Raw genomic sequence first — 26,077 nt, forward strand, 5'->3', positions numbered from 1 at the left:
GCAAATTTGCAGAAATACACACAGGCGATGGGGGTTGCATTACAAATGTTAGTTGGTTAAAAACATGATTGGCCTCCTCTGTCAATTATTCCAAGTTATATGCAACATTCCCATTAGAAACACAGCTATGGTGTTTATTTTCTGCAAGGACTCCTTATATCATGACTTCAGTAAATAGGTCAGTTGAGAAAATGAATAATATTCATACAGACAATAAATAATCTGTACATGCCATGCTGGGACTTCTTTTCAAGACAAAGCAAGGTATTTTTTTAAAATGTCTGTCCACATGACTGACCTCCTCTGTTTCTGCAATTAGTTTTGCTACCATGTATTAACAAGTTCAGTGACAATACAATATATGCCAAATGTCCCAAGTATCCCTCTTGGGAGAAAGATGGTCCAAATCCCTACATTGCTTTCCTGTAATGTCTCTCCTTTCTAGGCATTCAGAATGTTAAGTGGGCATGAGTCTATCACAGTGTTCTACAGCCTTAAAACTCACCCAAATTTAAAACCTAGGTATTAAAATTTATAATAATCTTAATGACATAATAACTTACAACTACTTGGCGCTATTAGACAGCATGAAAACCCAACTTAGTGAGTGGCAACGCCTAGAAATTTCCTGGCTGGGTAGGTTAAATACACTTAAATCTTATATGATACCCAAGCTAATTTATCTATTTAGAACCATTCCATTCTCAGTGCCCGTTAAGATTCTGAATCAATTTGATAAAATATTTTCATCATTTGTTTGGTCAAAGAGGAAGTCAAGAGTTTCACGTCTTATATTAAGCAAAAGCCAGGCTCAGGCCGGACTAAATTTTCCTAATATTTTAATTTTACATAAAATCTGTGTGTTTAGTCACTTTTTAACACAAAAAGGGAAACCCAAATCACACGTGTAAATGTAAAATAAACAAATGAATACTTCCCACAATGAGAGCAGCTACCAAACAACACTCTTCCTCAAAGTGTATACAGATGCAGACCAGAAAAATTGGAGCGCATATACATGGGGGAAGAAACAAAAAACAACGCCAATAGTGTAATATGTCCAAAAAATAATAAAATAAATATAGTGTAAGTACCACTCACAAAAGGACTGGATAATCGGGCTCGTCAAATATCAAACTTCAAAACTGTTGTCTGTAAAACCAAACATAAACCAGGATGGTGCAGTATCTTCTGTAACCTGATCTTAAAAGATCAAAATGCACTTAAAAGATCTTAAAGTGCGTTTTGATCTTTTAAGATCAGGTTAATCAGGTTACCTGTCCTGCTTCCATGCAATTTATTTTGGATATTTGTAAAAATGTTGCGATGCTAAGCCTATGTATATATAAAAAACAATACTATAACTGATATAAGGGTTTTCTACAAAGGTTTATTTATTTACACTTTCCAAAGCTATGCATATACACATTCTCATTATGACAGCAGGTAAGATATTTAAAATTGCATATATCAGTTTCAAAAAATGTACAATACTGTATTCTTTTGATTCGTATTACACTCAAAGAGTAATCATTAACATAGAAAAAGGGACAGACAGTAGTGGCCAAAATGTCAAGGAATCTAAGACTTCTCCACACCTGGTCTTTATCTGGTAAAGGTATCTCTTGTCATTGTTCTCCGTGGGTTGCCCACATAGTCATTAATGTTGTTGGGATATGATTTGAAATGAGCCTTACTGACCATGTCACAAATATGACCCCCCTTTTAAAAAACACCTGAGATTTTATTTTTTAGATTTGAGATTTAAAAAGATATAAGAGCCACTTGTGAATTACCTATAATTTTCCCTTCTGGCAGTAAGTCTGTTTTTTAATCAACAATTGTTTAAATACGTATGAATACTGATTATGCCAGCTTTTCATCTTACACTAAAAGTAGAAGCTCTGCTTCTCGCATATAACCAACACCTTCAATGCCAGCGTACTCTAGTAATCAACTCAAATATCCCTTTCCTATCCGAAACCAGTGGCCATTATTGGCTTGGTGTTTTTTATTTTACACTGTTCTCACCAAGTAAACATTTGTTCTCCCAAACCTTAACAGGTTGGTTTAATAAAGGCTCAGGGGGACTGTCTGGCAAGTAGAAAGCAACGTAAATCAGGCTGAGAATAATTCATATGTAGTGTAGTCTTATCAAATATTCATAGAGAAGATGAACTGGTAGCCAGGGTAGATAAAATTCATTATCTGCTTCCCACAGGATTCCCACAATTGTCTTGTCTCACACCCGGCCATCGAGCTCTGTTTAACGTGTTATGCTGGAAGAATCATTGCTTCAGTCCAAAAGACGTCACTGCTTGAGGATCTGTAATTTATAGATGGTATCTCCAGGGTTCCATCGAAACTCTCGGTAGATGTATATGGCTCACTGTTTCCATTTCCTGTAATGAAAGAAAATTGTTAAACATTTTATGGGATGTTTATTAAGTATTTTATATAGCTAAAGGGGCTATTTTCTTATAGGTATTTGCTTTGGGGATAACCCCTGAACAGTTAAAAAAAAAAAAAAAAAAAAAAATTGTACATAATTTTAGCTTAACCCCTTAAGGGCCGGGGCTTTTTTACACTACGGGACCAGAGTAGTTTTTGTTTTATGCCTTTCTTCAACCATTATTTATTTTTTCAGGACAAGTATGGCTTTTTTTCTTTTTTTTAAAACCATATTCATATATGTATGAAATTATTTTTTCATGAATAAAATTTAAATATTGGAATTAAACAAAAAAAAAACAGTTCTGCAGGTATATAAATTATACACAGCTAGCATTAAATGACTTTAATCTGAAGTTATGTTTTTTTATTTTATCTCCTACCTATCCTTAACCCAAATTCCTTACTTAAACCCCATACCGGGGTTAACACATTTTACATACTATGCTGGCCATTCTCTTTTCCCCTGATTTACTGATCATCACATTAATCTCCTTAGCATATGTTCTACCAAAGTACTGCTATCGTGACAGGTTACGTTATGTACTATAATCGTTCGTCAAAACACCAGCTTGTGTTCCGTAAACTGGCAAAAGCCACAAATCTCATTCATTGCGTACGTACCGCTGGATACAAAGGTAAAGTCGGATAAATTCCACTGTAGTTACTATACGGAGAAACTGGTTTATCTGCAGAGAAAGAAAATACATTTCATTACACTGGAGCCGACTTCTTCAAAGGCATAGAGTTATATGAGCTGTGAAAACGCCTATTAGATTTTAAGCACCCTCATTTTCAGGCTGTCGTTTTTTTCCCGCTAGCTAACTGTCCCTCAAGTATTGATTTTAAAATCACTAAACGTTAAGACGAGCACAAAATAATTTGTCGACCTACAAACTATTTTTTATACATGGTGTGTTGAAGTCAATGGGAATTAATCAACAGCTTGTGAGCACCCATTGCAGTCAAATAGAGATCAGCTTGTTAGAGAAGTAATGCAATCATGTACTTCCAAAATGTACTTATGGGTGTATTCACTAAACTGTGAACTGTAGGTATGTTACTGTAACGTCATAGGCAGGTTCTTCCGTAATAAATACGGAATAACATGACATCACTGGACACTCTACTTGTAGGCTTCTGTCTTTGCCCTATCATGGCTGCATAGGACTTCAATCAGTCATCCGTGCGCAGGCAGGGATGCTAATAACCATGACATATGTCTGGTTGTTGGGACTTCCCCAGCAAATTTGGAACTGTTGGGTGATTTAAGGGAACTTACCTTGTGTTCTCCGATTTTCTGCTTGTTCATTTGCTTCAAGATTGTCCATTGAGAACGCTCTGTTTTCAACTATAATGGATGGGGGAGATTCTGAAAGTCTTTTCATTACACTTAGGCTGTCTGTTTCGTATTGATATCCAGCTCTCTTCATTTCCACAAGCTCGGGTATAATGTAGAAGAAAATAAACACCCAGCCATTTGTTAATAAAGCAACTGCTAGAAGTACGTCATCCCAAACTTGCTTGTAGCCTAATTTGTCATTGCCGTAGAGGTACATCGTTATCCAGGTCACCCAGATGATAATAGAGGAAAATGCTGTTGCCACAATGTATTTCCCATGACGTTTCCACTGCAGGTAATGTCCACATAGAACCGGGCAAGGAATAAGCAGTGAAGCCAATATAAGGAACATCACGTAGACCAATGCAGTCACAAAGTCTTGGTTGGTAATATTACAAGGGCTGCCAGGCAATTCTGCTGACCAAAGGCTGTGACGCACGTTTGTGATGAGAAGCCATTCCACGTTGATTACAGCTTCTACCATGAATAGACCAATGGCCAGAAGAAACACCAAGCATCCTCCAGGACCGCGGTTTTGCAACACCAGATAGTTAAGCCTTACAGAATGTGCCACCAAGCATGCAAAACACATTGCGAATAGCACCCCAAAAAGAAACCTGCGGCATGCGCAGACGGCAGCATTCGGTGCAATAAGAAAGGCAAAAACCAAAGAGAAAATGCCAAGTACGCCAATTAGAAACATAAAGTTAATGGCTATGGAACCTTTGCGCTCATCTCGAGTAACAGAAGGCGCGAGAGCCAAGAATATCAGAGCTAATACGAGGGTGGTAAAAATTCCTAAGGCTGCTACAGTCTCTATTACGATCCCCCAAGCGGATTTCAAATCACACAGGGCATAGTACATTGATTTGACGTAGGGGCCACATCCATCTGGCAAAGCTGAGATGTTCTGCAAGTTCATAGATGATGTGAGATTCTGAGCGAATGTATTTTCCATGTAGATCGCAGACCATAAGATCAACAGGTAGTATCTGCTAGCCATAGTCTGGTGGATTTCTGAAAGAAACAGATAATAGAAAATAACGACATTAATATTCATCATTGAAAGTGGACAACTTAAGAAAATCAAACCAATACTAATGTATTTTTTTCTTTATTGTAGGACATTTTTGTAAAGAATGTTGCATTTCCCTAAGAGAAACAAATTCACTTATAGATATGTAACAATAGCAGACTCTTCAAATATTAACTCGATAGTCTGATACAGAAATGTTATTTTTCTACTCTTGTGGTGGCAACCATCTGATTTTGAGACTGGTCCTCACAGCTACTATAGCTTCTTAAAATCATATTGTTAAATAATTCATCTGCATTTACATGGGAAGTTCAACTGATTGTATAGCGCTGCAGAAAATGATCGAAATAATAATAACAACCGAGATATACTAGAGGGAGAAGCACCTGCTAGGATTCTTAGATATAATCGAATTAGAGTACGAAATGAAGGAGTCCGCTTCTTCATATGGGATCGTAAGAATTTAACCATTGACTCCGCAACAAGGACAAGAAAACATCCTTGCACATACCCAAGGAGGCAATAAGTGTGTGTGTGTGTGTGTGTGTGTGTGTGTAAAAATTATTAATTAAAAAAAAGATTAAAGAAAAACCTTTCTGTCAAATGGGTATTATGAGACGCCAAAAAGTTTATGCCCTTCTGAGTAATAGTAATAAAATTTGTAAGCGAGCACACAATTATTCTAGAGCCATCTCATCAGATACATTATAAAGTCCAAATTTATTTAAAATTGTGTTTCTAATACAACAGTTTTTGGAAGAAAAAAAGATCTGTATTTAGTTACGCCGCGCATTATTGAGCTCGGAATTCCTCTTGGTCTACTTATCCCATCCCCCAATATTGAACCTTTTATAACCTGAAAGTTCCCGAGCACCAAAAGCCTTTTTTTTTTCTTATTAGGAATTCCTTAGGAGTCCTAAAATATTTTCAAACGCAATGAATTAATTAGCGGGGACAGGTTGTCTGGCATTTTTACTGGGGGGGGGGGGTTAAGCCATATTATAAAGGTTATCAGTGCCCCCTGCACTTTAACATTGTATATCTTACCACAATAGAGGTCTTGTAAACCCTGTAGTCCACTTGCAAAGTAGAGTTTGTCTAATTGATAAACTACAGCTGTTTTTTGCCATGACATCAATTAAAACAGAGCTTTGACTGATTATTATTTTATGTTTTATTACACAGAGCCAAGCGCTTTTAGATTGTAAGCTCAATTGAGCAGGGCCATTCTTGCCTTGTGTTTCAAAAGGCAAAATTGTTATGCAATGCACTACTTATTATGTCCCTATTAGTGTATAACCCTATATAAATCAAGTTATATAGTCAATAACCGATTTAAAGCAGATCTTCTACCTACGTTTAATTCTTTATACAATAAATAACACTATATAATGATTCTTACCAATTACAATAAGCATTGTGTATATATATATTGTATTATCTGCATGATTGTTCCTTCTGATTAAGTTATCTTTCCCGTATTGTTAGGAGGCTGATTTGTTGATTCATGATGGTTCAGGCAGCCTTTGTGAAGTTTTAGGAAATTAAACACAAACATAAGTATAAGCTATAAGGTTTCAATTAATGAAAGTAGATATGGTAAAAGCTGCAATGTGAGAAGAGATATATGGCACGGAGAGCCCTGGTTGTTAGACCTCACAACCTGAGGCCCACTTTACCATACGTGGTGCCATCTCCTACAGACCCTACTCCAGTGCAAAAAATGTATTATATTTATTATTTCACTAGGAGCCAAAATAATTTACAAAACTTAAATTGATAACTTCCAACCTTGTCGCTGCCCGGCCCAAAGTGCCTTTTATACTTATATTTATAATGGTTTAACTCTCCGCAATGACCTGATCTGCACCTCAACGTTACCAAGATAACTGTTGAACCAACTAATACAAAACCGTATTTTTATATTTTTATTCAGCACGCAATATTAGAGATGCCTCTCACTCCAAACCACAATCTGCTGAATTTCACTGGTATGGGAAAGATACACAAAGGTTTCCCTGCATTGCTATAAATCCTCTCCAGACCCATACAATGACTTTTGTTGCTGTTTGTGCAATAAGGCAGTTACTAAACAACTGCTCAAGGAGTCGGTCACTAACACACTGTCAACAACAAGCCCTACTGCATTTTTAATACATTTTCTACTTCTAGATATTTTGTTTATGTTATATACTTGTACCACATCAATGTACTGTTAATCAGACGAAATTACTATCGGCTTCCAGTACTGTTTTACAGAAAGTGAAATAAGTCTCAGTTTTGTAAACCACCCTAACTGCACTGTGATGCTGCGTAAGAGTTAGTTTCAAGTGTGTTTCAAGTGAAGGTGCCGCAGTCAAACAAGCCATTTTAAGCTCCATCAATAAGAGAAAGCATGTGTGAACACATTTATTTCTAATACTCCTCCGTATAACCAAATATCTTATATTATCCCATGACTTGTATGGCTGTGACACTGGAAACGCAAAATTCTAATGGGTACAGATGGAGGTCCTTAGCTAAGTCACTGATTTGCAGGGCACCAGTGTTCAGGTTCCTTAATTTTATTTAAGGTATTACAGTGGCTATACTTTTATTAATCATGTTAAAGAAAGTCTTAATGGTAAGTTATGTCTATTTGCAGGTTATACAAAGTTCTCCAACAGAATACTCCTTAAAGGTGGAACATGTGGAATGGCAAACAATTTAAGTTAATTAGAAGAATGGGCGAGAGTGTGTCAGCTGCAGTTTAATGTTGATAAATGTAAAATAATGCACTTGGGATGTAAAAATGCCAGGGCAGAATATAGGGAACCCTGTTCTGTCAGTGACAACAGAAGAGAGGGACTTAGGAGTAATTATTTCTGATGACTTAAAGGTAAGCAGGCAATGATAAAAAGTGTTGTAGGGTGCCGGGTTGTATAGCAAGAGGCATTAGTAGCAGGAAGAGGGAGGTAGATCTGCCACTTAACAGATCTCTGGTCAGACCTCATCTAGAGTATTGTGTACAGTTCTGGAGACCCATCTCTAGAAGGATAGTGACACATTGGAGGGCTACTAAAATGGTAAGTGGTTTGTAACATTAAAAAGTATCAGAAAAGATTACAGGATCTTAATATGTGCAGCTTGGAGAAAATAAGAGCGAGTGGAGATGTAACAAAAATATTTAAATGCTTTAAGGGATTTCACAAAGTACAGGAGGAGAATGTCAGAAAAGGAGGTCATTGTCTAAAACGAGAAGGACAGAGGCTTAGATATATTCTAATTAAGTTTAACCTTACTGATAGGGTGGTAGGTAAATGGAACAGCCACCTGGCAGAAGTTGTATAGGGAATACAGTGAGGGAATTTAAACATGCATGGGATAGGCATAAAGCTATCCTGAATTGAAGATAAGACTAAAACATTGTAGACTATGCTGGAACTCTACAGTTAAAAAATGTAAAGCCACCCAACAAGTTATCCATGATATACAAGTTATCAATGCATCAGTAACCAACATCATAAATCCAAGTGGAGGACAAGAAGACCCTAAACTAAAAGATGTTCTAAGCCAGAGTTGTCCCCCTTTCATTGCTATTATTGATGTCTTCATAAAAGTACTTACCAAAAGTATATTGGATTTCCACTTGAAATTGGTAGTAAATGAGCACATCAAACTAGCGACCCTGAATGCTTTGTCCTTGTCCGTTTGACTGCTTCAAAAATAAACTGCACTTCTTCTAGCATAAGCCACTTTGAGGAGCTGTCGACGACTGCATTGTTCTGCTCATGAGTGGCCAGGTTAAATTGGGTGGCCCATGCTACAAAGGCTTCCTATTGGCTGACGTAGCTTCAAGTGACCCATCGGGAACTCCCAACTTTTTGTGTGTTCTGCATAAACAATCCAAGCTCAAAATAAGGAGAAACTTTTCCCAAAGAAAAAAACTAAATAGCCCAATGAAAAGATTAAAACTATTTTAGCCTTTTAAAATATTATATATATATATATATATATATATATATATATATATATATAATGGTTAAATATGTATAAGATAAGGGTTGTTTCAAACACCTTTGTTCGGCACTCTATGAAATGAGTGGTGGCACAAGGTGGTGGGGTGCTATGCAAATGTGGGGTGCATTGGCCATAGGTCTGCCTTAATTATATATATATATAGTTCTGGCAGAATGCATATGCAAAATTGTAAACTTTCAACTAACATTGAGTATTTAATGAACATTTGCTTTAAAGATGTTGCTTAGGTACAACATTTCGCCTTTAGAAACTGCCATTTTTTAAGTGACTAAGAACGTGTGGGCAAATTCATCATGAAGGACTCTGATTCCTTAATTCAGACACAAGCGTTTCTCTGTATGACCTTATTCCACCCCATCTACAATGCCCTGACTTAATATTTAATCTCCGAATGCAGTGACTATTATGAGTTATGATAATTCCGTCGCCAGCGGAAATACTAATAGTTGTATTCCAGGAGAAGCGGTATAATATCTGCGGTGAGAAGATACCGGTTTCTCCGCATTTCATACATCACATTTACTGATTCTGTTACCATAGGGGAAAGTGAAAATATTTAACAGAACAGTTAAAATGATAGTAGCATTAACACACATTAGAACATATTAGTACAGACGCTGCTCTTCAAAGCTTACAATCTATTTCATAAGATCGTTTAATGGTAAAGAAATGCAGAATTATCAATTCATATACAAAGTTTTGGCCTAATGGGCCTTTGTCCCAAAAACACAAACTTATACCCTAAAACAAAAGAAAAGATGACAAGTTTCTAACATCATTAAAATGTTTTCACATTCACGCTTTCCTTTGTCTGACCTGACAGCAGATTGATCAGTTTGCGAACTGGTTCCAACGCTAATTGCCTTGTTCTTTTCAAAATCTATTAGGCAAAAAGAAATTGTCATTGAGAGCCTTCTATCCAAACTGAAACTCTCTATAGTATCTACCACCTGAGCTGTGCTTTGAAAGAATGGGGCAATTACTTTTTAATTAGTCTAATAGTCCCATGTATGCCATGTACAGCCGAAGGCCTTCACAGGATGCACAATGCTGAAGAAGGTAAACATGACTTGGAGTTTCTGGTGAAACTGGCCAAAAATTTACATTTCAAAAGAGAACTGATCAAACAGATGATCATTCTGGAATCTCCTGGTATACTGGATTACATCTTTTTACACAGCTACAGAATAATGGTAGAAAAGGACCAATTTTCCAACTAGGCTGTTCCTTTTTAGCTTCCATTTGCCGTCATGGTCAACTAAGGTGGATACTCATCTATTGGGTTTGTTCTCCTTTACGTTCAGGGTCCTACTTGGCACTTTGTGAGTGAAAAATATAATAAGATTTATAATACGATAACGTGTATTTTCCTTGGGGCCACTTTTCTGCCAACGGGGCCACGGGTTCACATAGCATCTGATTGGATAATCAAGCCGTTGAAGAGAACCTTATAATTCAATAACCTGTAGTATAAAAAGGGGCTTTCTCACGTGAGAAACTACTACTAGTTGGTTACACACTGAACATTGGTTTCCAATGTAGATTGGCAAATGCTAGGCGATACATTATTTACTATATAGGACACAGTACAATGGCAGTGCCCCCTACGATCTCACTACCCCAGGCAGCCCCCCAGGTTATAAATGTATATAGTAGGGAAAGCCTGCCTCTGAGCTTGGCACATGTAAATTTGCAACTTTGTCAAACAAGAACAGAGATTCAAATGATAAAAGAATAAAAATTGAAATTAAACAAATGAAAGAGATCTTATTTATAGGTGCACTCAAAGGCTGAATCTTAAATATCTTTCTTTCGTTCTTTCTTTCTTTCTTCAAACATATCTTAATAGTAGCAGGTGTTTTGGCCATTCTGAACCGTTCTTGCGAATACCTGGTTTGACCCAGAGCCTCTCAGTAACACTGTGCTTCCCCTGGTTCTCTGGGTCACTTTCTTCTTTCCCTGGGCAGATAAGCGGCACCTGTCCACTCCCTGCCCACTAAAAGGTATCTTGGGTTAGCCCCCTACCTCTTCACAAAGCTCATGGTAGCCTACCCTGGGAAGTTCTGAAGTATGGTCATTAGGAGTCAATGTGGCAGAGATGTAATTAGCAGGTGAAGATGTAATGTCATATCAGGCTCTACTCACACCATAAAGCAGCTCTGCAACTTGACTTCATGACCTACCCACAATCCACCCATGTACCCTGTTTAGCCGTGAAACAGGCCTGGCCTACACACAGCTGAAGGAATGTGAGTCCGTGGAACAGGCAGCCAGAAGAACATGAATCCAGGTGACCACTTCTACACCCAGTTAATACAGTCAGATCACAACGGCAGATCCTACTGCTCACAGCTTTATAGGTCCTCTATAAACGTATTCTCATGAATATGTGAAGGTAGTAATTGGAAGAATGTGGCATACAGCAGCCACAAGACAATCCCAGATCTGATACCCTCTTGAGTATTACGTGGTGCAAAGCCGTCCACTCAATAAAGATCACAAAATATATCCAAAACAATTAAACAGTCAAAAAAAGTTATTAAATACATTAATCTAGCTTAATATTTGTCTTTAAAAATTTGGAAAGAATCCTTCCCCTTTACGTGAGAGTGGAGTTGAAATTGATACCTTTTATTGGGCCAACATACAAAAAAAATGGAACATTTCATAGGCTCTCTTAACCTCAGAGGTCCTTAAGAAGAAAAAAACACATAAAAGAAACATTGCACATAGAAACATAGAATCTGCTGGCAGATAAGAACCGTTCGGCCCGTCTAGTCGGCCCATTTTTCCTGCTGTAAACACTCAGACCTTAATCAGTCCTCAGTCTCATCTTAGATTCAGGAGAGCTAAACAATATACGGCCATCTAGTGTGATGGAATCCCCAATATTTATGCCTCAGATGCTTTTAAATAGTACTTGTTGGGGGCGCGCTGATCTTTTGCTTTGTTCGGGATAGCTTTATGCTTATCCAATGCATGTTTCCATTCCCTTACAGTATTAACCTCTGCCACCTCTGCTGGTCGGCTAGTTTACTTACCTACTACCCTCTCGGTAAAGTAAAACTTCCTTACATCGCCTCTAAACCTCTGCCCCCTTCCTCCTTTGAAAAAGGCTTCCGTTCTGTACTTTGTTAAAGCATTTCAACATTTCTATCACATCTCCTCTCTCTCTTCTCTCCTCCCAACTATACATTTTCTGATCATTTACCTGTCTGACAGTTGCTTACGCTAAAGAGTAACCAAAGAAAAGCACGCAAGCCTAACCGAGTAACCATGTTTACCAGGACCAAAACAAACGCGCATGCTGAGCGAAACTCCAACGGCTTCTCCGCAGCCCATTGCCCCCCCCCCCCGCTGCCAAATTATGCTAAATTCATCAACTGCGTTATCTCAACCGGCAAGACAAATGGATTACCCAGACCATTCTTCCAAGGCTTATCGCACAAGAACCAATTGTATTGTAATGTCTGATGATCGCTCACACAGTAACAGTTTAATTTGACACATTTTTTATTTATTTTAAATAAACAATATTCTATTTATTTAAAAAAATAAAACAAGATCCATGAAAACCGTTTGTAAGCACAGCAGTCTTTCTGCTAATTACTTAAATGTCTTTAAATGGCCGATCACTTGGTATTTCTGCGATGTGGGCTTCTAATACATTTTACAAATGATTATTATGTTTTTTAAATTATTTTTTATTTAATTTTAATTTGTAAAAATAATTTCTATTTATTTATTAAGCTGAACTAAAAGTTATAATATTGACTGTGGGCTGGTGTCCATCATTTTGATAAATGTGCTACAGACAGACAGATGAGACGTCGTTTACTGCAACCTCTTTTATTGAGGTGTAGGGAGAATGCTATCCGACTGTCTGCAAATATCTACAGTCTTATTGAGAGCAGGAAATCCAAAAACGAGCAAATGTGGACATTTTTATTTGCTGTCCATGCTTCTTCTTCGAGAAAAAAAGATCTTTTTGTCTTTTCCTATTCATTAAATAAAAGAGATATAAAATAAACAATATATTTAATCAAAAGTCAAAATAGAAAAAAATTCTAGTGAAAAGCGGCAAAAGGGGAGCAATCACCATGGAAACCGATAGACAGTTCCTGATAATCAATCCACTTTTTTGCCATTTTGCATCTGAATTGTTCTTTATAGGTAAACCTCAAAAGGAAAATGAGTTGCCTCTGGGAGTTGAATCTTGTCTTGGATTCAGGATACCATAGCTTTATGGCTATCCCATGCATGTTTAAATTCCGTCGATGTATTAGCCTCTACCACGTCTACTGGGAGGCTGTTCCACTTATCTACCGCCCGCTCAGTAAAGCATATAAGTATAAGAATTGGGAATAATCTTAAATTGCTCTTTTAGTGGAGTGTGTCAATTAAATGCAATCGGATTCCAGGATCAAGCAGCCATACACTGACGAAACAGGATTAATTTGCGAGGGAACTTCCCAGGTACGTGGGCGATCTTCCCATCCCTGCAGTATATGAGCTAACATGGGGAACTGGTCAGGAAGAGCAGAGCGAGGTTAACAGGAAGCGAGAGGAAGAAATAGATCCAGTGGATCTAAAGAAGATCCCCACCACCCCAGAAACCTAATGGCTGCCCTAAGGCCTGACCATCAGATGTTATGTGTGAAGCCTCTGGGGCAGATCCACAGGGTTTCTCAGGGATGATGAATAAGCAACTGTGCTGCCCCGGGGCATTGGTCAGAGAGTGAACGCTCCATCTATTCTTACCATACCTGGGAACTGTCCGGGTTTGACCCAGAGATTGCTGGGTGAGCGCTGCTCCTCCGGGTCAAGACCTGAATCCTCCGGGTCGCGGGGTCTTGACACGCCCCGCTCCCCGCCCATTTTTCCTTTAAATGGGGGTGTTTCAGCCGGAACTCCCCCGACGTCAGCAGGAATGCCCACCGACGTCAGCGGGACTGCCCACCGACGTCAGCGGGACTGCCGCCGATGTGAGTGGGCAGTCCTGGCCGCGTCCCGCAAGGGAAGGCCCCGGGTAGCCGGAGCCCAGAAGTCCCCAGATATGATTCTTACTCTATATAACTTACTGACCCAAATAATAATATACTGTCCGACCCATGAGGGTTAGACGATCTCTGCGTACTACAATCCCTATCATGTTTAGGTTGAGGTGAGTTGGCTAAGTATGGTTGGAGTTGGAGTCTGCAGTGGGTTCTCACTGTTGACAATGTCTATCGAGGTGTTTTAAGTGTAAAAAGAATAATAGAAGAAGAATAATAATAAAAACTCCGGTGCCCGCTGGGAACTGTAGAAATGAAGAGATGCCATCCTCAACTAGGCTAAATCCTGCGCCACCTTTTATCTATAAAACTAATGAAAGAGCTGCTAATACCTTCTGTGCCTCTGAGGCCTGCGGCTAATTACTCTATTTAGCGGTGTTGGCTTTTCTGGCATCGAATGAATAAAACTACATTATAAATGCAGCCGCAAACAACTGAAGCCTCCCATAGTACACACTAAGAATTACCAGTTACATAACGATGAAGTAGAGCTATCATGTTGGGGATCATCATACCTAGAAACATTTTGAATTTGCTCAATCGTACCTCCCAACCCAATTTTCAGGGTACAGTCCCTCTGACCAGCCTACTGGGCTGTGAAATCTATTGAAGTCAGTGCTTTTGTAATACAGACCTCATCACAGCTCTGACGTGGCCACCTTATGATAATTGTCCAGCCTTGTCCTCGGTGTGACACAAGGTGGTAAGTACACGGCCCTGGCCCGTCCCATCTCTAAGCATGCCCCAACAACTTGTCCTGCTTTGGGCACCTGAAAAACTTGGGGTTTGCCATAGAGATGCCAGCTGATTACAGGGCCTCTTGGCTGGTCCTGTCGTTTTACTTCCAACTGAGGGCCAACCCTGACCCTTTGAGCAGATAGCACTACCTCTTGTAAATCATATGCAGCAGGAATGGAAACCCAGTTATGGTAAATACCAACTTTTATTACATTATTTCTCTATCACCGTAATTTATAATTATAGCCTGCTTCTTGCTGCAATATGGGGGGTGAGACACTTGTCAATGCCCATTGCAGGGCAGCCACTATGTCTACACTATAAAGATAGGAGAACCAGTGTGGACTCGAGCCGACCATCTGTCTCGTCAGAGGAGAAGAGGCATAAGCCCAAAAGTATAATAAGTTAAAGCATTTCCATAATTGCGTCCTTGTTTAAATCCAGAAGTACAAGGACCTATGTATTTACAGGGCAGTTGGTTAGGATTGTGTGCAGAACCCGGCCACCATGTCAGCAGAACCTGGCCACCATGTCAGCAGAACCTGGCCACCATGTCAGCTCATCTACCTACACCCAGCTATATTTTTTTCTTAACCATCACTCCAATATAGCTAGGTACCTGAAGCCTGTAATATAGATTCCGAATCCACAGCATGTTAATGATATCATGCAAACTTTTTTCCTAGAAAATCCCTGACTCATCTGATGCTCTTAACCTGCCATCTATTCTAATCTCTACCGCTCATTCTCGTACACCGGCCTTCACAAGGGCTGCCCTCATCCTGACTTATGTGACCCTTTCTGTTCACTCCTCGTCTCGTGCCACCTTTTGTATAATATACCTCACCTCCTTCTAGATTGTAAGCTCATTGGAGCAGGCCCCTCCTCAGAAAGTCCAAATGGTTGTGTGATGTACTACTTGTTAGGTTACGTTTCCTCACCGCACAGCACTGTGTAATATGGTGCTAAATAAAACAATAAATAATCATAATTGGTGGCTGGAATGTATGAAAGCAATGGTTTGCATGAATGGCGACTTGCTTCATGGGCCACCTCTTGAAATAGTTAGAATCTATTCCGATGTACAAAACATCTCATTGGCAACAGCTACCCTGTCACAACAAACCATCTCTCATGGTTTAAAGGCCAACCAACCAACCTTGACAATGCATTTTGCTGTGTAGCCCTCTTACCCTTTTCAGTAGACCTTTACCCCTCCCCAGGAACAGTACTCGAGCGTCATAAACAACCAGATCTGGTCCTTTTGTTTTGAACCAGCCAAGCCTTTTCAAACAATTAAGAAGATAAACCATCTAGTCTTCTTAACACTGCTGATCCTAAATCAAACATACGTTTTTTTGAAGTTATTTTAGTTCTGCTTCTCCGCAGGTTTCCATTTAATCAGCCATACTTACATTTAATCAATTAATTTGTTCTTTTAATTAATAAAAATTAATAAAAGAACATCTATCAATGTGCCGTCAAAGCAGAAACCCCTTCTGTTGTTGAAGGCAGATGTCACTATTTACTTATTAGTCTGTTATTGATGTGATATCACATGTGCCAGGTACAGAAATCCAAGTCTTTATTTCAGCTCAGCCGTCACATGATCATTTTGGTTAATCTCGCTTTCCTGCACCAGCGATTCAATCTGCGTCACATTCCATTGTTTCCTCTGTCTTTATCATCGAGACCGATTTCACTTTACCCTTCTGGTATCATTGACATAACACATGAATGTTATTTTTTCCTTGCTTGTTTTTTTTTTTTTTTCTAGGAATATGCAAGTATTTGATTAACTAAGCACATAAAAATGAGCCGAGAGGTTTTCAACCATTTATTTTTAAAAGGTTATAAGAATCCTTGAACCTCTAGCGTCTTGCAAGAACATAAAAGAACTGCAGACTTCCCAAGTCATAAATCACGACTTGGTTGGAATCCTTAGATGTTCCAATAAAGCATCTTAGAGTCGGTACTCCCACTTAGCAAATATTCTGCAGAAAGAGTAAAACTGGGAATAAATGGGAAATGTTGGGATGTTTCTATTGCTGCGGAAAGGGTCAACCCGGAGAAAATGTGTCCACAGCCAAGCCAGACATCCATGGAGGTGGCATGTAAGCACAACGACACCTGCTTGGCAATTCCCGAGGGTTCTGGATCATACTCCACCCCTACCAGTCATACTTATCCATTAACAGTACTCCACAAAAAGGTAGATAAAGTCGGTAAAATAAACAAAATATTAATATTTCATAATAAAAAATACTGAAAAAAAAGTTGAGGCTTCCTTTATGGATTAGACGAAGTCACAAGGTTTAAAACCTTGGGTTGGATCCAAAACTGATTCAATTTCCCATCAAAATATTACGCAACTTTTCTCCTACGCGTTTCACTTGCTGATTATGCAGGTTTTGGTCATATAGTTGGGGAGCGTAGCCTAGCACTGGAGCGTACAAGCTCTTATCAAAGACTGATAGTACACGTTAAATTTCATCATTTGCTGTTAGAACATATTTTAAGCTAATCATTATAATAATAACCCTTTCTACCCACACAATGAAATCATGGATTTATTGCTACCTGAAATCTAATTAATCATGATTTATTACTTGAAGAACGCCCTCCGTCATAGACCAAGGCACCTGTATTCTCCATCTCCCACCAGTTCCGCGGCTTTGTCAAATACCCTGAGGATGTTTAGCCACAAGGCACCTGTCCTTTTTTCACTACAGACGATTTTCCATCGCTCTATCGAGAATTAATGGTCAGAAGGACAGGAGCGACCTCACCCATAATAAGAACACGTTGGGAAAGAGCATTCTCTTGGAAGAAGTCACCTCTTGGTGAATCAGAAGTTTGAGCAGAGATTGCGTCATATGAGAAAAGATCTCCCACTTTCCCAGAAGATGCCTTTGCAAATCCTGCCGCGTTCAGAGGAACGGGATCTCGTGCCACATGGATGAGCAATGCACATTCCACAGGCACTGAATGGGTTAAAAAGCCGTTTGCCTCCCAAGGAACAATCCACAACATCTCTCGCTGCTTTGTTAATATCGATCGCGAATCCTCGTCATAAAAACAAATGGTTCTACAACATGATGGCATGATTTGCCATCATGCTGTGAAAAGCTGGGTAGTTGGTGCATGAAACTGTCGTCCAACAGAGGTGGTACAGACAAACATACTTTTATAGGATACATGGAATGAAAAGATGAAAACTAAGAGTTTTTCTAATTTTGCTCCATATGAACTTTGCAACCTGATAATCCAACTTTAGTTAATCGCTTTTGTAAACAGGACATTTTTAAATGATATTTTATGCCTATTTTATTAATTTTACTCCAAACATTTCAAAGAAGCATAAAAAATGAAAAATTACATCACATCACAATTATTATTTTTTTCTGTTTTTAAATACCCAAAATATATGGGTTGTCTCAGGTTTTCGAGTAGAAGCGGAATGAGCTTACAACAAGAACTTTACTGCTTTTTGCCCCGTGTTATTGTTTGGCAAGGCATGGGTTAACAAGGTAGCGATAACACAGATTCTCAGACATCAGTGGCAGTAATTCCCCTATTACGCAATACACTTTATAAACCGTGGAATATTTTATCGGAGTAACAAAGACCTTATTTAGAGACCATCAAGAAATCAAAACGTAGAATTAAATATTGTGATTATATTTGTTTTAAAACCACACAATAAAGAAGTCAGAACACAAAGAGGAATCTAAATAAGGATTAGACATGATGTATCCGTAGTAATACCGGCCATATGGTACCCTAACACACACTTCCCATGGGCATGTATCGCTTTCAGATGTTCTAGATCTTCGTCCCAAGAACGTCAACTGCCTAGAGAACCCGTAACATTGTTACAAATACTACTTACTGCCCCGCCGGTTTGTGTTCTCACCCTATGGTCTGGAAGTCGGATATCAAGGGTTTGGATGAAGAACAGACAAAAGTATCTGGAGTCCCCCCTCCCCTTCATACCTCCTGAGACCAAGCCCCCAGCAAGTGGATGGAGGGAGAGCAAGAACCTCCTACACAAAGAGAGAACGAGCTGGCTGGGAAGGGGCTGATAGGTGGAATTTTTTTACATTCATTTTAATAGCAGTACCTAGGCTGGCAGCCTCTCATTTAACTTTAACTGGATTACAACTCCCATAACCCTCTGCCAAGGTATCCATTACACATTTTGTAAATGATCAACTCTATAACTTGTCTAAGTCTCGTGTGCCTGTTAAATCAGTGGCTTTTCAGTATATCAGAGTATGTTTGCTGTTCCCTCGCTTTTATTTTAACAGGTTCTGTCCCTTTTATATTTGTACTCTCATTTCTTTATTCAAGTATCTATATATATATATATATATATATATATATGTGTGTTTTTTTAATTGTTTACCCCTCATGACAATGGCTGTTCTGCAGCGTTTGTGTTTAGCATTAATTTTGTTCTCATTTACTGAACCCACACAAATTATATATTGGTTTTTTTTCCAGGACAAGAAGGGCTTTCTTTAAGTATATATTTTTTTATTTGTATCTAATTTACTGTATAAAAAGATAACAACATAATGGTGAAGTATAAAAAAAAACACCTTTGCTGACTTTTTTATTTGAACCCAAAATGTGTTACTCATCTACAAAAGCTAATGAAAAAATCTGCTTAATAGAGTTTAGAACATTTTTTTTCACATCATCCTACGCCCATGTCCCTCAAATATGTGTCACCTGAGTACAGCGATACCACCCATACATAGATTTGTCGGGTTGTCTGGGGGCTAAATGGGAGGTGCACATTTCAGTTTTTTTAAAAACCTTGGGGTGTCTAGTTGTCAAAAATACATGGTTTGATGGGGTAAATTGAATGGGCTGGTTTCAAAGATGTCCACAATAAGACATGGTAGCAGGATGACCAGATGCCAAAATTCCAGGTTGGTGTTGCTGAACATATATTAGGGTGTTTGAGAGTGACATATACCAAGAGCTGTAAATTCATACCTGAAGTACAATGTGTGTGAAAAAACACAAAGTTATTGCCTTACATGCAGCCGTGCCATATTTAAAATGGACACAGGCATTCAATGTTGAATTGTTGATGCAAAATGTGAATTTTCCCATCTGATGGTCATACCTACGCTTGCCATAGTGTATCCTGTCCTAGAGCATTTATTTCTATTGGTCCTGTGTTTGACCTCGTTTGACCTTGACTATTCTGCTGTCTGGCTCCCTGATCTCTGCTCTCATATATTGGTAAACCTGACAATGGCACATCTTCACTCTCCTGCTCCTGCACTCTTAGAGTTTGTTCCAGGTTCTTGAGGATCATTAAAAATCTTACGGCCGCTCAATTCCAAAAGGCTCAATCCGAGGGGGAACTGGTTGGATAGCGAAGAACTCTTCCGAGACTGCCAAGCTTTCTCTTGGGGTCTCATTTGGTACGCTGAGCATGATAATTGATCCCTTCCTATGGTCTTTGCAGCAGCAGCTCGACGCCATATTTGAAAGACTTGCCGCCTTTCAATAGGACAAATGTAATTGAATTGCTCCAGACAGTGATCACACGGCACCCCTACGTATTTTTTGTTTGTTGCTGAATGCCTCGATATTGAGGCATTGCAGCAACACAATCTGAGTGAAGAAAGCAATCATTGATCACTTTCTAAGCTCATTTAACCCCATGATGTACCAGACACGTCAGTTAGCACTAACTGACTGATTTTCCGTGACGTGCTTGGCATGTCATTCGTCATTATGGAGTTAACACACATTTTGCTATAAAGAAAAATCGATTATGGTAATATGAGTTTATGAGTAACCTATTTTACACCTGTATAGGCCTCCCTTCATACCTTAAGGGCCCCATTATATTATTGGTATGTATTGATATCAGTCTATGAGTCTGTGCACAGATACCAGGTTTCCATTTTTTTTGCAGGACAGTCTCAATTTTCTTGCAGTGTTTCAAGTAGCTGCCCCACTGCGCCACTTTTGCTGGGGATCCTCTGATCTCCCTTTGACTGACCTATTGACTCCCATGTGGACATCTAATGATACTCTGTAGCTGAGAGAAGCAAAGGTGGATTTTCAGGTATGGTGGGTAGACCCACCTCTGACCTTCACCACACCCCATCCCAGGTCTGGCCATGTCCCTCTTGGCTTCTCTCCCTTCTCTGGTGGCTTTCATGAAACCTTGTTATTGACCATGCATTATACAGGGCCAAGCATGCTCTAGTTGCAGGGGAAACTCGCTGGGGCTGGCCTTCCATAATACATAAATTCAAACTTTGGCTTTAGTGAATAAAACCCAGAGGGGGGCTTTCCTGTTCCAGATTTTCATGATAATTAACCTGTTACTTAAGATGTCCGTCTTCAACAAAGGGGTTCAAAACCTGGAATCTGGAATCCAACAATGGAGAAATACATTTGTCAAACAATATGCTTTCTGTGTTCTCAGTGAGATAACGCTGTGTTTTATTTATACAGCGCCAACTGAGTATGCAGAACTTTACAAGATTACAGCACAATTAAGATAAAGTACAGTGATTTACGGTCACAAGTATGTACGCGATCCAGTACTGAATGCGCGAGGGATATTATACCGCATGGAGGAATGTGTCTCCCGCGCACGTGCACACGACAAGAGCAGGGCAAAAAGTATTTTTTCATTTACTTTTGTGACCTTTCAGCATTGCTATCATAATTATTATATTTTATTTAAACATATACTGAAATTGAAGGAGAAATACTCTTAGAAGCTGTTAAGAGGTTGAAAGAGCATACGAAGGTGAGCGACATGCAAACAACAGCAGGTTAATGGGGGGCAAATTGTGCAAATGTCTGTTGGATTGGTTCCCAATGGAGCCACTCACCTTTATCGCCACTCGTGCTGTAGATCCAGTCCTTCGAAGGTGCGACTGATAGCTGATGGTGTGTGGCCCTTGTGGCACACATAATTAATTGGCCACTAGCCTTATAGTGCCAGAGTCGATTTTAGAACTCAGGTCGGCCCTGTGTTTAAGCATGAAATTAGTTGGTTTGGGAATCAATCACAGATGCAATAAGGATGTAAGTAACAAAAAACATGGTGAATGCATGAAACGAGGGGTTCAAGACAGGATCACAGTTGAAAAGGGAAAATACCTGGGAAGAGGGAGACATGATGAGAAATCGCCAGGCGATGTGTTTATCAAACTGGCGTAAAAGCATGATAACTAGGAATGGATGTCTTGATAATTAATTCTAGAAAAGTCCAGTATAATTCCATCTGTTCGCTTATGATAAGTTCACTTTGGATACGGGAACTTTCTTGTGGAAACACAGAAGCCTACTGAGAAAGCTCCAAACATCTGCTTGCTAATGTCACGACGCACAAGATAACTATTATTTCCTGAATCCTGGTGTTCGTCCTGATAAATATTCTATCCTGTGACTCAAAGGCCTAACTAGCCATAGAAACTCTGGGCAGAAGCACAGTTTGTTCTTGGAAAGTGACATTTTCCAGAATTTAGAATATGGGCAAAAGTTTCCACCCATAGCCACAGAGGATACAACTGGAGGGATGTTATTCCTCTCTCATGTGGCCTTCATATGAGCAGAGGTTTCAGAGCCATCACATTCAAGGTTATCCATAATTATTACACCTATGTACAACAGATTGATTATGGCTATTTTTTGCATATAAGGGCTACATGAAATCCAGAGTTAGAGATTAAACTATGTTAAAGACTAGGACAATAATGCAGCAGCTGGACTGCAGTCACAAAGTCATCAGTCAAATAGAAGAACATTCTCATCAAAAATCATTAGAGGAACATGGGCTTAGATGTAACGTAAAGAGGATTTACTTTACTAAGAGGCTGGTAGATCAGCTTCTCAGCAGAAGTGGTAGATGTTAATACACTGAGGGAACTTAAACATGCATGGAATAAGCACAAAGCTATTCGAATCTAAGATGCGACCAAGGACCGGAAGGGCTGAGTCTTTATACCAAGAAAAATTGGCCGACTAGACAGCCAAATGGGTTTTATCTGCCGTCAAATTCCGTGCCAAGATTTTGATGAAATATGTGGGGTGTGAATAGGTTATCAGACAGAGAAACCAAAATATCACCCATTTTTGTTTCTTCAAGATAGATGGTTCTGTTATCCTTTTAATTTGATTAATTGCGGTTTTCCATGAGTCAACACAACAAACAATCCATTGATATGTAAATATTAAACAGCTTGTATAACCATTCATTACATCACTTTATTTCCCTGCCGGCTCACACCTATCTAGTTAATTAAGGCAGCACCATAATTCCTGAATTCCATAACAGTCAAGACTTCAATTTGCATATAAAACATATTTTGCTGTTGTTTTCCTTTTGAACGTATTATGACTGCCAGTCATTTAAACATATGGTTTTTCACTATACAGTAGCTGCCATATGATGTCATACATATTGTTTTTTTTTTAAATGTTGTGATCTGAGAGAATATATGATTAAAGAAATGCTGAGCAAATTCACACATACATACTGTCAACCGGCACGATTTGATTCATTTAGCATCAGTTCTGTCTATAAAATTGCAACATATAACATATTGCATTTAACCCTTTCTTGTGACCACACTGGCTCTTTATTATTTCACTATTTTTACAAATCCTACCAAGTTGTTTTTCTTGATTGCTAATGCACAGAAATTAAATATAGTGTATCTAACAAAAAATGAATTTTTGAGCAAAAACAAAATATTTCTTTCCACGGGAATTCCAAGGGAAATATCCAAATTCTGATGCATTTTAATACAAGCTAAAAAAAAGAATACCGGTCAGATAAAAACTATTCTGGGGCAGCTTTTAGATTTTTTATGTTGTCCTACTTTAATAATTAAAAAAAGAATGCTGTCTCCCAGCAGTCAAAACAATCAACGGGGCAGGTTTTTTTTCGTTAGCTACATTTTTAAGTGGAATTTTTGTCAACAATGATTCCTAGAAGTCCCTACTAACTGGGAGCTGGTTGGTTATGTAGAAGGCGCTGTGGGGTTTAGCTACTAAAGTCTGATTGATCAGTGGAGTTGAAGACGTAACTCTCGTAAACTTAACCCCTTAAGGACAATGGGCGGGGTTAAAAACAACTTGATCAGCTACTCATTTAATGATGAAAAGTGAGGTTGAGTCAAATGCAATCAAGGTGGACATTGCCAGCCTTCTCTAGAGTTCCCATAGAGTGGCGCTGAATATCTGTGAAGCTTAGCTCAACACCTGTTGAGTAGGTTGTAAAGTCTGTCGGCTGAGTTGGTCACGTAAGTCTTTCAATTAAGTCAGAGGTAAAGTTAGTGGTCAAGTCCTTCAGTACTACTTAAGTTGATCTAACATCTCTGCATGTAACCAGACTTAACTCAGCTGTACCGCAGTATGATTTCTTTTGTAGAAAGAAACTCGACTGCCGAGTTGTCAGAATTCCAAGAAATTTACTTAGTCCCAACTGTGGGAAATATTTTGAACTGTTCCAAACTGGATCTAGATCAATATAATCATGAATATCTTGGGAAGATTGACATGGATGGAGTTTTTCAAATTTACTAAGTTATTGAGTTTGTGACCATGACTCAAGAAGTCCTAAAAACAACAGAATTCAGTTTTCCTCCGAGGTTCTAAGGGAAACTTATAAACTAAACCTCTTAACCATCACCTTGGCTGAAGTCGAATCCTTGAACCATAAGAACCATTTGGCCATCTAGTCTGCCTGTTTTTTTCCTGATGTAAGCCACATCAAAGGATGCAAGGTCCCCAGTCCCTGTAAGTGGTAAACGGGTCAGGCAATGACCTTCCTTGATCTAATATACTTTTTGCAATGATAGGAGTAGATGTTTGTATTGTCTTCTCCAACAACTTTAGTTATATTATAATTTATTCATTTTTCACATCATTCACATAAAAGGTATTGAAACCCTCCCAGGTCCCTTGTGCCCTTCATACCCTATTCCTTTTATTGCGGTGGCACATTAGCCTTCCAAGTAGGTACAGAGGGGTAATGACTGGGTTTTGTTCTGAATGAAGGAGGGATTGCTTTGGGGGCATGTCAATATGTGCCCCGATCCCTGTAGCTGACTGAAAAGATGCCCAACATGTCTACGGAAGCACCGCGTTAATGGTTTAGTGGAAAGACAGGAATCAGTCTTTGTTATGCCACTTATCCCTGAACTCTTACATACATTAACCTTGTTTGGTTTTTCATTCACGCTATGATAACATTTTTGTGTGAAACGAAACCAAACTGGTAAAAGCGAGGTAAGTCACTTCTGGGGTTAGCTATTTATCGATCCAGAAATGTGTGTCTGCTCAAAATAAAATCTGAAGAAAGAGCAATGATTTGCTTGAATGATGTGTTTGGTCTTTAAAAAGTAAAATAGTCCACATGGTGTTCAGCCTTAAACAAATAAGTATGAGAATATGAAGAAAATATGAAGAAAATAGCCACTAGTAATGTTGTGTTTTATATCGTTAGATTTTGCTGATTATCCAAATCCCTTCTGATGTCTTTCTAATTAAATAGTAAATCCCTTCTGAGGTCTCTCTGATTTGTAATCTCTAGTAGTCTTCACAGAGCTATTCGAATGGCCTATTTTGTTAAAGACAAAACTCCCCAAACCTTTTTTTGTGTAATTGCTATAACTTTGGGAAATTCCTGCAAATCTTTTCCAGTCGAGTCTCCAAGGGGTTATGTTTGGGGTGGGCACTCAGAGGCGCCATATGAAATTTGATGGAACATAAATGATGAGTTAAAGCAGTAGGCCGCCAAGTGGCAGATGAGTTTTAATGTTAACAAATGCAGAGTTATGTATTTTGGGAAAAGAAATAAGTATGGGAATTATACCTTAAATGGGGTTTTGTTGGAGAAATCAAAACGAGAAGGACTTGGGAATAATTGTAGACAATACATTTAGCAACAGTGTTCAATGTCAGGCATTGTAGAAGTCAATGATAAGAACCCACCTTGACTATACAGTGCAGAATACTCTTTAAAATGAGATTGTACAGAGGGGGGGGGTTACAAAACTAATACGAGGGATGGAACACCTTAGTTATGAAGAAAGGTTAGAGAAGTTAAATTTGTATAAGAAAAGGATATGGTATCATTATACAAACACATACGGGACAATACCAGCTGCTCTGTAATGACTTTCTCATTAATAGGAATATACAAAGAACAAACTTTCTATATTCAGACTTGAAAAAAGGCATTTCCCTCCAAACCAGTGAAAAGATGGTGATGCCTTAAAATATGGGCTATATGGACAGAATTACCTACGACTCTTTGAGGCACAACTGGAAATCACTTTAATGTAGAACTTCAACACGTCAATATTGAACACATCAAAGTTGAACTTGATGGACTTGTCCCCCCCACCTAAATCATTATGTAACAATGTTAAATATAAA

At 38.8% G+C, this 26,077-nt stretch overlaps 1 protein-coding gene across 1 annotated transcript; it reads right to left on the reverse strand.

The window, feature by feature from the left end:
- Positions 1–1,370: 1,370 nt before the first annotated feature.
- Positions 1,371–18,594, reverse strand: LOC128470055 (G-protein coupled receptor family C group 5 member C-like). The gene is made up of 4 exons (XM_053451879.1): positions 18,534–18,594; positions 3,734–4,810; positions 3,076–3,140; positions 1,371–2,402 (listed from the first exon to the last, which is right to left on the reverse strand). The coding sequence occupies exons 2-4, from the start codon at positions 4,794–4,796 to the stop codon at positions 2,334–2,336; spliced, it is 1,197 nt and encodes a 398-aa protein (XP_053307854.1). The 5' UTR covers positions 4,797–4,810; positions 18,534–18,594; the 3' UTR covers positions 1,371–2,333.
- Between the last annotated feature and the right edge of the window lie 7,483 nt (positions 18,595–26,077).

The sequence above is a fragment of the Spea bombifrons genome, chromosome 12 (genome assembly GCF_027358695.1).
Source record: "Spea bombifrons isolate aSpeBom1 chromosome 12, aSpeBom1.2.pri, whole genome shotgun sequence".
Taxonomy (NCBI): domain Eukaryota; kingdom Metazoa; phylum Chordata; class Amphibia; order Anura; family Pelobatidae; genus Spea; species Spea bombifrons.

Excerpts from the sequence above, each read along its gene's own strand:
- LOC128470055 (XM_053451879.1), bottom strand. The coding sequence starts at position 4,796 with ATGGCTAGCAGATACTACCTGTTGATCTTATGGTCTGCGATCTACATG. Across the intron at positions 3,141-3,733 it reads AGAAAATCGGAGAACACAAG|ATAAACCAGTTTCTCCGTAT; the intron begins GTAAGTTCCCTT and ends CTTTCTCTGCAG. Across the intron at positions 2,403-3,075 it reads CTTTACCTTTGTATCCAGCG|GAAATGGAAACAGTGAGCCA; the intron begins GTACGTACGCAA and ends CTTTCATTACAG.